This window comes from Gallus gallus, chromosome Z (genome assembly GCF_016699485.2).
Source record: "Gallus gallus isolate bGalGal1 chromosome Z, bGalGal1.mat.broiler.GRCg7b, whole genome shotgun sequence".
Taxonomy (NCBI): Eukaryota; Metazoa; Chordata; class Aves; order Galliformes; family Phasianidae; genus Gallus; species Gallus gallus.
The window spans coordinates 53,435,681-53,448,364 of NC_052572.1; the positions used below are offsets into that span (position 1 = coordinate 53,435,681).

The window sequence follows — 12,684 nt, forward strand, 5'->3', positions numbered from 1 at the left end:
GAAAGGAATAATGCTTTTGCAGCCGCAGATAAAAGCGAAAATGCTGGACATAAGAACAAAAGCGGATGGGACACATCTGTGTCTCTGGGGATTAAGTGGCATATGGTAGCAACATGCTTTACATTCTCAGAAATTGGGAAAATATACAAAATAAGGTGAGCGCTTTTTAATAGTTACCGAAGCGGTGTAACTATACTATATTTAAGTGTTGTTGCCGTTCCAATTATTAATGCCAAGGAAGCCACCTGTGAAACAACGTGCTTTTCATCCACTCCTGCTACTTCCCTCATAATTCATAGTTGTATGTGCTTTCTATCTTCCTGTGATAATTCTATTTGCATTCCTGCAGGAATAGCTAAAATCTCTGAAAGAAAACAGTGATAAGCTAAAAAGAAAATAAATACTGAAATGCTCTGGAAGAATCTGCAGGTTGTTAGGAAAATACTTGAAAATTCCAGGACCTAGCTCTGCTGCCCAAGGGTTTTCCTAGTGGCTTTTGCTGTGTGGATGTTCCAGTCACACTCATATATTAGGTAATCGTGGTACAATTAAATAGAAAAATACCTACCAGTGTAATGACACTGGTTTTCATAAAGTCCAGAACTCCATCAGCTTCTTTTGCAAAACAGTGAGAAACAAAACTAACAGAAACACCACCCTCAAAAAAAAAGGGGGGAAGGGAGGGGAGGGGGAATGTGGCAAAAGAACAGTACACAAAGAGGAAAATACTAAAAACAAAACAAACAACAACAACAACAAAATGGTGAAATACCTGCAGAAAATACAAGAAGAGCAAATAAATGCCACAAGCACAATACTTCTGCAGTTTTGGACCTTTTCTGAAGCAGTAGGGGACAAAATGTTTGAACATGTAATCAACCAGGGATATGCTGTTGATTTTAACAGCTGTGCTTATGCAAATGCTTCTTGCAATGGTTTTTCAAAAAGATAAGAAAAAGGCATGCTTTGTAATTCAGAAACACGTCAACATGCAGATGAGTCAATAAAAATGGCATAGGGAGAATAGGACGTTTGAACTGAAAATGCTTTAGGTACGAATGGCTCCCATAGTCCCACATGAATAAAGCAATAGCTCAGGACTGTGCCAAGAGAAATGAGCAACAACCAGAAAGGGTTCAGCTAGAAGCTGGCTCAATGCAGACAAAATAATAATAATAATAATAATAATAATAATAATAATAATAATAATAATAATAATCAAGAGATTATCAAAATAAATCCAGGGAACAACATTAACAAGAGGAGGAATGATCAATAAACGTAAATAGGATGGCTCAGATCAGCTTGGAAATCCCTGTACTTCCGCCTACCCTCCTATTAATGTTTGATTATTTAGTTGCTCTGCACTGCAAGACATTCTGTGGCCCACACCAGGAACGCTAGATCAGGGAGTTTACCCCTTATGGAGCAAACCTGCGAAACTGGTAAGGCTGGGCTGCCTTGGAGCTCAGGGAGCTCTGCATGCCAAGCAGAGCGGTAGAATCTAGCAGCCAAGATGTGACAGCACTGCTCCTAGGAAATGAGAGATTGGGGTCATTTAAACATCTAATTTTAGCGTTGTGGAATGCACAGGTACCTGAATCATGTTCAGGTCAGCATATCTTATGTCACCCCAAAGCACACATGCCAACTGAGGCAGCTCTCCTTGCCATCACTGGCAGCAAGACATTTTGTCTCGAGCGTAGGCATGCCCAGTTGCTGACTTGGAGCTGACATCAGCCAACACCAGCTTGATCTAATCTCAGTATCTCAGAGAATTCAAAACCCTTTATAGATGCCATGGTGGCTCATAGTCAGTATGAGACACCATCTGTGCAAATCTTATCAGAGATGCCTCTCTCATTCTAGCTGTTAAGCCACACTTATCCAGATTCCTGGATGCAGTTATTAACTTGCTTCTAGACTTGCTCTGAGGAGATCTCTGCAGCTTAGCTACTAAAGCTTTGCAGATGTTTGTTTGATAACCAAATATTTCATGTTTCATTCCTACTGACTCTGCCTAACCTGTCTGGGGCATTGCAGCACGTCTGTATTTAACAACGCTGAAATCCTACATGCAAACTGTGTGTGTGCAAAGGAAGATAGAGTCCAGACCATGAACTGGTAGCAAGGTGCCTTTTTTTTGTTTCTTGCAGAAGTAACTTAAGGCAAGCATGCTGTAGGTGAATGGAGGAGGACGGCAGCTGTTCTGCTGCATTTCAGAAATAAGCCCATAGAGAAGCCACCATCTTGTTTTTTCATTTACTTCATAGGATGCCCTGATCCAGCACGAAGGACACCACACTGCTCCTCAAGGGGAATTTCCCTGATCTCACAGTAACACATTTAGAGGGACGCGTATTTTGTTGTATTTCTTGTTAGAGAAGATGGTAGCATAGTGCAATAGAGAAATCGTTCCTGGGCAGGTTACTTTGCAGAGTGGTTCTCAGCGACTCCATCCTAAAAAGAAAGAGATAATTTCATTATAATATATGTTCACAGAAGAGTTTTGTAGCTGCTTATGGGTCAAAATTATCAACTGGTGAACATTGCAGTATGGGTGTGTTGCAGACTTTGCACAGGCTGCTGTATGAGGGGAGATTCAGAGAGGTACAGTATATGTTAACATAGTCCATGAATACACCTACTCTACATTAAGCTCTTCACAAAACCATAAGGGGACTTTATCCCTGCCATGGGTTAATTGTCTTCTGCCTGCCAAATGTCTGCAAGCTGCAGGAGCAGCTTAGGGAGCCAATTTAGGTTACACAGAGTGTAAAGCTGAGTCACAACCTACTCCAAAATTCTGCCTACCTTTAGTAATTTCATTTCACTTAATAACTCCAGCCCAGCGGCTTTTTGTTTAAAGCATATTTTCAAGAGAGAAATCCAGCAGCCCTGATGAGGACACTGAGATGAAACAGCTTCTATTCTAGAAGCTTACAGTATTCTTTGCTGGAAATCATGTTCTGTTCCCAGATTTTATTTTGCTTGTTTGTTTTCAATTTCTGGTCCCACAGATAGGCAGCTTTGGTGCCCTTTCCACAAAGCAGAGCCCTTCAGAATCTAGTGCACATCCCCTCCAAGTCCTCAGTGCTTGTTGTTCCTTCCACCAGAAACAGAACTTGGAAATCAAATTTGATCATTAGAAAAACAAAGAAAGAAAGAAACAAAAAAAAAAAAAAAAAAAAGAAAAAAAAAAGAAAACAGCTTTTCCCTTTTTTAGAGAAATTGTAATTCTTCTGTGTCAGTCTGTTACCATTGCTACTTGTGTGTTCCTTGAGAGTGATTTCCCACTGTTTCCTCTGTAATTCAGCAACACAGGATACTGGCTGAGGCAGTGGGACATTTTTTACTCAAAGTGGGCAGGCTTTTTAATCAAAGATCCTATATCTAGAAGACATAATTCTTAATGTCCATGCCAGTTACTTGTACTTCTCCTGTAATGTACGTAGCCAAGCAAGTCTGACTGGGAGCAGACTTTGGGAGACTGACCTGGCAACATTAAGTTTTCACACCCAACCTCCAGCCTAATTGAAAAGATGAAACAATGCATTAGCGACCAGTGAGCTCAGGGCGCCACTGCTTTTGATCAGGTTTCTGTGTGTGAGGAGCAGGCGATGGTGAAGCTTATTCTACCACTATTCCTGGGAGATCCAGATTTCCCCATCTCCAGCAAACACTCCACTTAGCACACAGAGATGTAGTGTCACAATGCATTAGCACAAGCATTAGAAGGGAAAAAAGCAGCAATCTCTCTGGAATAGGAGACATTAAGTATTTGAAAATTACAGTTTAAAGAAAAAGTCTATGAAAACACAGGTCTGACTTGCCACCCACCTCATTTCCTCCTCCAAAGCAAATGTAGCAGAGAAATGGTATTCTGATTGGACTCACCAGATCTTTGTAATGCCAACAACTGCCATGGCTACATCCCAGGATACCCCAAGACATCCACTGCTTCTGAATCTCTGTAATTTCGTATACTTAACTGGGGGCACATAAACATGTGGCTGTTTATGCCAGTTCAACCAGGCTATGTATAGATCAGCTAAGGATACCTTAACAATTTTGGGTACATGAGGTAGGAAAGTTACAGGACCCCATTGCAGAGGGGAGAGTTGAGGATAGGATGGCAAACCAGGTATAAGGTATAAGATGCTCTTCTTATGGTATAAGAAGAGCAGTAATATGCAGTAAAGTGCTGTAGGCTGAGCTCACAGTGTGAAGACATTTTCCTGGAATACTCAAGGTTGTGCTCATGTCTGTCCCAGTCAGACCTCTCTGAATGAGCTCTTTTAATGCACCACAACAGTGATGGTATCACGGCACTCAGCAGCCGAGCTGACTACCAGAGCCTGGAGAAGGCAATTCTCTGTTGCAAAAGCTGAGGTAGACAGTTTAAAAGGAATGTTGGAGCCAACCATTACATAAGCACTCAGGATGAGGGCAGAAGTGCAGACAGTCATTCCTTCCCTAAGGCGCAGGAACATGGAGGAGGAAGCTAGGGAAGCATGCTGGGTAAGTGAAAGAACAGCAAATTTGTTCAAATCATAGAACCTCTATCCATTGGGCATTGTGTTACTGTTTTCTCTGTTTTCCTCCTTACAGAGGGCTCTTACGAGGGAACTGGGGTGTGCTGAGGCACTGGAAAGCAAATATTGAGGACCTAAATTAATGCCTTGCAGGAAAGCTTGCTTAAACTGGTGAAGCAGAGAAACTGTGGCCAGAACTGCTTATTGCAGATGGTAAAACGTGGCATCCAATTTGTCAGCAAGGGCTATTGGAGCAGCCCTAAAGCATCTCGTCCCCTCATACCCCATGACCATGTAATGTATTATTCAAGAGAAGAAAGTGTCCATAAGGGTGGTGTGTCAGTGCAGCTCACCAAATTAAACAGAAATACTTCTCCTGCTCATTCACCAGGCACTGCCAAGTTCATAAGCCACAAAACTCCGTTTAGTATCAGGAAAACCAAAGGGAACATGAATTCAACAGATTTATAAATTGAGTAATATTACCGGCTTTAAAAGGTCTGTCTGCTGTGTTTGAGAGATGCCCATTCCAGGCTTACAGGGCTTGCTGAGCACAGTAAAAAGCTGGGGAACAGGAAAGCTGGCACTTAGGGTTTGTTTGGATGGTGTAAAAGGCATTCAAATTAACTACTGTGGGAGGAGTCCTGGCCTCAATGTGAAGAGCTCTGGTCAAGAGTTTAAGAGTGACACACACGGAGAGCAGGAGCTGCAGTGGAGTAAAAATGCTTCAGTCCAAAGTAATAACAATTCAGAGTGTAGATTCCCTCTCAGGGGTTGGTTTTCCACAGATCAGGGAATGCATACTCACGTTGACAGGAGAGATTTGTCCTCAGGGAGCTGCAGCCCATGACACTCACCCTGTCTGATGCATCTCTCCGTAATGCTCCGGCTGACACCGGCCAGAGCACCAACACCTGCACCACTTGGTGGACCCAAGCTCCTGAGCAGTGTGTCCCAGCAAACTGCTGGCCTTCCCAGGGATGAGACCTGATCCATCGCTGCTACACCCATGATAGCTGTGGGCAGGAAGCACAGCAACAACATTCACATGAAGTCTCTCCGCACCCAGTGCAAAGCTGAGGAACCATCACACAGCAGCAGCATACGTCTTGATTTAAGCACATACATCACAATTTAAGCACATCTTGAAGTTCTGCTAGTCATTAACAAGGTTATGTGTCTGCATGGCATCTTCTGTTGATTATTCCCACCGGAGGAGAAGTTAAGCATCTAACACCCTCAGTTCAGTATCACCATTATACATACCTATCAAACATTCTAGCCTTCATACCACCACCTTGTTTGGAAAAAAGGCAAGGGAAGTAACCCAAAGCCTGGAGAGACTGACACATAAAACTGAAGACACTATGAAGAAGGCTTTTTACTACTTCCTGACCACACACACAGAAAAGCCTGATACGTCTGCTCTGAGTAATAAGTATACCCATTGCTCATGCTGGGTAAACACAGAATATGTCCAAGTAATACCAGTGCTGGCACACTGAACTCCATTGCTAGGAAACAAGAGCAAGCAAATAAAAAAAAAAGCTCTCTTACTGCCTTCCAGCAAGCTGTCTGGTAGTTCTGGAGTCACTGACCATCGTCAGGAGGGGAGCCCAAATGTGGGGGACTTTTACTCTGAGCCCAAAAGACTGTTCAGTAGTTCCTGAGTGTTAGCAAATGTTATTCTCTTTAGAAGCTCGTCAGTTACATATGCAGAAAAAATGTGTCTGTCACACCTTTTTGGTTTTGGAACTTTTGGGAAATGATTTTGAATTACTGACACATTAAGAAGCACTTTTTGCTAAGCAGACAAATGATGGGGATAGCATGGCCAGCCTGAGTGACAGTGACCTTCTTTCTCTTCCCCCAGTATCTCAGCAGGGTGAAAGCCAGAGACGCTTGTACAGAGATCTGCTGAGAAACTACAATCGTCTGGAGCGCCCAGTCATGAATGACTCCCAGCCCATTGTAGTTGAGCTTCAGCTTTCTTTGCTGCAGATAATTGATGTGGTAAGTCGCTGGCTGTACTGTTCTCTACGGCACCCATTCAGCATAACTAATCTGACCTCTCATGAAGGTACCAAACATTTCCTCTTAATCAGGCTGTCAGAGGTGAGAGCAGGATGGCTTTGACTGAGCATTCTCCCTAAGCGCTAGAGTACATGTTTTGACACTTTGAAAGAGTGAATATCCTCCTAGAAGCACAACCATCTCCACAACCATGATACAACATGAGCTGCAAGAAGATTATGTAGTTTTTCATTTATTTTAAAGAGAAAAAAAAAAAAAAAAAGGAATGCAGTAGTTTAGAAGCCATGTGTCATTACAAATTATTAATATGTTCTTCTCAGAGCCATGCAGGATGCAATCACTGAAGACCATGTGCGATGTTAAAAGCCAACATCGCTGCAGTTACACCTTTTCTTTAGACATTACAATGGCATTGACCTCTTCTCCCATTATGTCTTTATCATGCATTGCAATTGAAAGATTCTGCCTTGAGATGAGGTTAGAAATGCATAAAAGCAAAAGCTGGAGGCACAGCCCTCTAATTGTCTTTACTGATCTCTCTGCAGCATACATTTCAAGTCTGGAGATTTGAGCAATGGAAAATTTCAACATAATAAACTGAATTCAAATCCCTTTTTCATCCTGAAGAGGATTCTGTATCATGAAATACGCTATATAGAATTAATCTCACATGCATGGAAAACAAAATGGTGAAGAGGACAGTTTTGACCACTTTCAGCTTGTCAAAGCAACAAACAGCTGAAGAAATTAGTGCTTCTCCTTTCTTCCTATTATTTCCATAGCCATGTGGAATGGTTTCTAGTGCACTGTCACTGATGGGGAGAGAACAAGGCGGAAAGAGAAAAACTTCCAAATACTGTGCATTTGCAGACCAGTTTGTCAGAGGTCTCAAACATATAAACTTTTAGAAGTATCCACAACCTTTCTGAAAATGTGCAGCTCACCAGGCACTCTCTCTGGAGGGGCAAGCAGGCCCCCGGTGCTCTGGCCCCCCAGCATCATGCAGCACCAGTACCAGGACCAGCTAGTTGTGGTCCTCCTGAGGCAGGCAGCAGCCACTCAGGCAGGATAAGCTGCTTTCTCTTTTGACACATTAGCAAATGCACTGAGCTGGAAGAGGGAGATCAGTACCCTTAGCTGAAGTCACTCATTCATGGCAAGAGCTCACAAACCTCTTCATGAACGAAAGAGCAGATAAATCCTCCAGCTACTTTCAAGTAAATTCCAGTGAGCAATTCCAGGTTTGGCGGAGGCATCTTAGCTCCAAAGATCTTGCTTCAAACATTCTTTTTCCTACAGTGTTTTCATGCGGTAATTTGAAGGTTAAGGGTAGCAGGGGGGACTTTTCAGCCTTCAGGCTGTGACTGTACATTTTCAAAGTCAGTCAGTCAGTCAGAGGGAAGAGTTACATAAAGCCTTTTTTCAGCTGGGTTTCACATGCACATGTGAAATACATCCTTTCAGCAGGCTACATTTCTCAAAGTACTCTATCTGTGTTATGTCAATGCCTGTTGCAACCAATTTAATTCCTCTATTGCTTTTTGATTGTCTACAATAGGAAAGGGGTTGTCTGGATGGTCATGCATACGTAGAAGCACTGCTTTGCTTCCCTCTGTCTCTGCACACACTACAAATGCTGTAAGTTCTTCGGCTCAGAGCATTAGTGACTTGCCCCATGCTCATGATCTCACAACCTGCAATCAGTAATGCAGAGTAACCTGAAATTTGTCTCCTACACAATGTGAAAAAGATGTCTGTTTCCTCCAGTCCTTTGTATATGGACTGAAGTATCCTCATTCACACCGTACAGTTGCAGAAGAAACCATGTCAGGGACAATATGAGCTGTGCATAAGGTTCTTATCATCATAGGAGTTGCATGGGAACATCTGCATGGGAACAGATGGGCCCTGGACTACTCTCTATTTGGGTGTAGGAAGTGTTTCAGTTTGGGGCTAAGGGAGAAATATTCCTCCCTTGTTTACACAAGGCATTTTAGGTGATCATTTCTCCTCTTGGCTATTCTGAGAGCTGCACCATGTGCTACCTCCAGCAGTGGAGACATTGACCAGGATGTCTGTGACAGTGTGGCACTCAAGTTTCTGCAATAGATGAGTAGAAGGGCCAATGTGACATCAACAGATGGCTGAACCAAAATCCACAGAACACCATTCCCATGGAGTCCAGTACCCAATATAGGAAGTGGTACATGAATATACTGTCAGGAAGCAAGTCCTCAGTGTGAACGCTGCTGCTCAGCCTCCACTGCTGGCAGAAGAGACTGCAGCATCTGGATGCTCCAGCTGCTGAAGGAAACATTTGTTTAAGAGGTGGGTTGTGATGTAAAGAGCAGCAGGCACGGTACAAAGGATCAGTAACCTCTTCTTAGCTGCATGCATCACAAGGCCAACCAAGGGATGTCTCAGTCAGACAAGAGGCCAAAGCCAGCTGCTGTACTCAAGACCTTGAAGAACATGTTCTCTGCTTTTCACAGAGGCAAGTGCAAGTGAAGGACATCCGTCCCTTCACAAGACCTGGGTTGCCATGTCCAGGGATCACTCTTGCTTGGGGCTTCCACATTCCCTAGGGTGTCAGGCCCTTCCCTGGCACCAGTGGTGGTTTTGGCTGGTGAACCCTCCCAGAGAGCTCTGCTAGGCCCTGCTGGGCCCTGACAGCCCAAGCAAGGGTAGAGCACATTCAAGAGTACCTGGAACAAGATTCCTCTTCTTACTTTGTCTAAAAGCTCAGCCCATGAGTCAGGCTAGACATTTTTCACAGAGAAGAAATTGCATGCTTTTTCACTGGGGCCTGATAGGTAGAAAATATTTGTCATCATGAATAGTGGCTTTGATTGCTCCTGCTGGCACCTGCAGGGAACCTTATCTGAAGGGGTATATATCCTTTATGTCAGAGCATGGTGAGAAATCTTTAAAAAGTACCTTTTTTTTTGGTTTTCTTTCTCCTTGTGATACTGTTTACCATTATCTTCAGCTCAGTGCATCAATGCTACTCCAACAGCTTCCTCACTGCCCTTCGTTATCCAGAGCAAAAGCTTGTTTGATTAGCTTTCTAGGACACGTTTCCTCAAAGTGCAAATTTAAAAGTACCATGAAAAAAAAGGAACCCACCAGTCAACTAACAGAAATGTATGATGAATTAAACTAAAGCAAGTATCACAGACTTAAAAAAAAATCCAAATAAAGAGCCTAATTTTAAGGAGAGTTCTTTAAAGTGGCTGCACAATACTGCAGAAATAATAAATGCCTCAAAAGCCCTTTCTAAAATCAAACACGCCTCCAAATTTCCTGTAACAGTGTTGATGCCCTTCATAGGCAGTACACAGCTAAGCACCGTCTTTGGCCTTGTGTGAGAAAGAGGGACGGCACAGCCACCACTCTCACATTGTTATCTTCTGCAGAGCCATCCAAAGGCCTGGTTGTGCATCACCTCCCACATCATGAAGTGCTCTACTGCCTTTCTGCTTCATGTTCACTCTTCTGCTTGCCACTGATTCAGGAAACTTCCCCATCATTTGCCAGGTTGCCCAAGTTTGTAATGCCACGTGGTTGTTAATGCTTTTTGTTGCAACTTTCTCCTGTTTCTGAGAGACTGGTAGTAAGAAGAAGGGTGTGCAGTCAACAGTGGAAAGAAACAAAAATACTGAGAAAAAAACCCACCAGCCACAGAAGAGGCAGTTGGCACTTCCAGAAGCCAAAAAACACATTGCTTTATTTTTAGCTACTAATTCCAAACAAATACTATATATGGAAAATTTACAGTGTACTGCTTTGATTTGACTGAACCGCACATAGAATGAAAGCACATTCTACAGACTGCAGGATCATCCCAAACCTGATCATGTGTTTGCAAACAATCCCATGTAAGCTGCAGATTTTGATGCTGCATGAAGCTCCTGATTGGTCTGGAAAGCAGCAAGACAAGATCACAGAATAATTTAGTCAGGCAGTAAAGAGCAAATATTGAGATTGTCTCCTGAAAACCAGAACTGTTCTTAGTGTGCATTTCTTGGGGATGGAAAGTGTGGGAAAAATCTGTACATACCTTCTCTGAGCGCTCAGGTGCAATTATTACTACTATAAACAGTGGTTTTAAACTAGCTTGGCGTTAGCAGCTCAATAATTTTAACCTTCTCTACCAGAAAGGTATGAAACTGCTGGATTGAAGCTTTAGTTCACCCTGTTTTGTTGGTTTATTGTTGTTGTTATTTGTTGTTGTTGTTATTTGGTTGGTTTAGATAGATAGTTTTAAGAGATTGGTACAACAACAATTCTCCATTGCAAGCAGCTCTTCATGTCAGAGGTGCCCTCATCTGCCAGCTCAGTTTCCATGCAATCTGCTCCTCACATAGTAAGACCTTTGAATTCAGCCTCCAAAGGGCTGGCTGGTGTAGAATGAGCTCTTTGGTGGAGCTTGCTCCCTTTGCATGAAAATTGCTGGAGAGAAAGGCTGCCTGTCAAAAGACTGTACCACGAAGTAAAGGTAAAAGGGCAGGGGGATGATAAGGCCGGCTCTGTGGCATCTGCCATCTGTCACGGATCTCCCAGTTCAAAATTTCTGTCAGTTCTGTATGTTTTAGAGGTTCATTTCCTTGCTTTTAAGTTTTTGTGTTCTGTAGGATGTAAGATAGAGAAGGGCCCTGTAAATGCAGGTGGCTTATGAAGGAAACTCTACTTTGTAATGTGAAAATGTGCTTATTCCTCCCAGAAAACATTAACACAGTGCAGGCACAGTTTTCCCTTTTTGAGAGGTTGGCAGAGGACAAGAAGTGCTGAGTGGCTGTGGGTGCTGGTGTTACTGGCGGCAGTACTCCTCCCAGCAGAGCTGAGAAAGATAGCAGCCAGCTATGCTGGTTTTGCAGGTAAATTGAACACCTAGAGAAACTCAAAGGGTTACATTTCTATCTCTCATTCTCCCCTCCATTCCTAAATTGTCTTTACAGCAACTAGATCATCCCTTCTCACTGCACATTCCGGAGCAGTCATATGGCCAAATATCTGCAGAGCAAACCCAGGTCAACTCATGAGTGATTCAACGAAATAAATGTAAATACGCCAGTACACATAAGCAGCCATTGACATATTATTCCGAATATAGCATCAGCATTCACTAGATTAAACCATAATCCTGATAGTACATCCTGCACAAATCTTTTCAGGATAGATAACTTCAACAGCGTAAGCGTGACCTCTCAAGACTGAAACAAAGAACACATAACAGACAGAGATGTAATCAGAGATGTAATAAGAAAAGGATTATTAAATAGATATTCTGTATTTTATTTATTTACAAAGCATCAGTAAACAGCAGGGAGAAAAACTCTTTCAGCCCTTCTGGATCTTTATTTTTTTTCTTTCTTTTTCTGTCCGATTAATACCTTTCCATTTATCTGTGGGCTTTCTACACAGCCCTTCTGATCTATATTTACTTCTTGTCCTTGCACAGACCTACGTTACAAAACAGTGTCTTTTTCCAGAAAGATTCTTCTCCCCCAGAAGTTGCGTTCTCATTTTGCAAGAGTAAATTCACTGATTTACTAAATTCTCCCTGCCACTGCAGGGAGACTGAAGCAATTGGTGTTACTGAAGAAGAAATTTGGACGTCATTAGAAAAGCTGAAAATCTGTAATTAATGTCATGAAAAACAGTCATTAAGATTCCAAGCAGAAAAATTACAGAAGCGTTGATAGACCAATGGGTCCATTAAAGTTCAATTCCAAATTCTCTCTTCTGGTCATATAGCTCACTTACTGTGGCCAATTTTGAACTCTGAGAAGAAAAATTAAATAAATTGTCCTATTCATTAACATGAAGCTTCAACAGTGGGAATGCCAGGGCTAATTGAGTCATGAATGAGTATTTTGGCTGCCGTCTAAGTGCCAGGCATTATCAAAATGCTGGTCTTACTAAGCCAATTAAACATTTGAATTTGCTAGCATAGTGAAGTTAGGCACCATGGGAATTACGACTTCCTGTCAGATACATCTTTGCCCACACGCTTGTGTTAAGTATTATCATGAAGGCTTAATAACCTGCCTTTTAACTCAGTGTTTTCTTTATTGCCTTCTGCCTGGCTTAGTGCAAAGCCAGTGGATGGGGC

At 42.5% G+C, this 12,684-nt stretch overlaps 1 protein-coding gene across 2 annotated transcripts in view; it reads left to right on the top strand.

Moving 5' to 3' along the window:
• The window catches only part of CHRNA8 (neuronal acetylcholine receptor subunit alpha-7-like), a 58,123-nt gene that overhangs the window by 10,699 nt on the left and 34,740 nt on the right, over window positions 1-12,684 (top strand). The window contains exons 1-2 of one of the 2 annotated variants that reach the window (XM_046905263.1): window positions 679-4,521; window positions 6,409-6,548. In XM_046905263.1, the coding sequence (XP_046761219.1) occupies window positions 4,515-4,521; window positions 6,409-6,548 (147 nt within the window). In that variant the 5' untranslated portion in view covers window positions 679-4,514. Of the gene's footprint in view, window positions 1-678; window positions 4,522-6,408; window positions 6,549-12,684 lie in introns of those variants that run through there. The other variant, NM_205201.3, reaches the window with a different exon arrangement.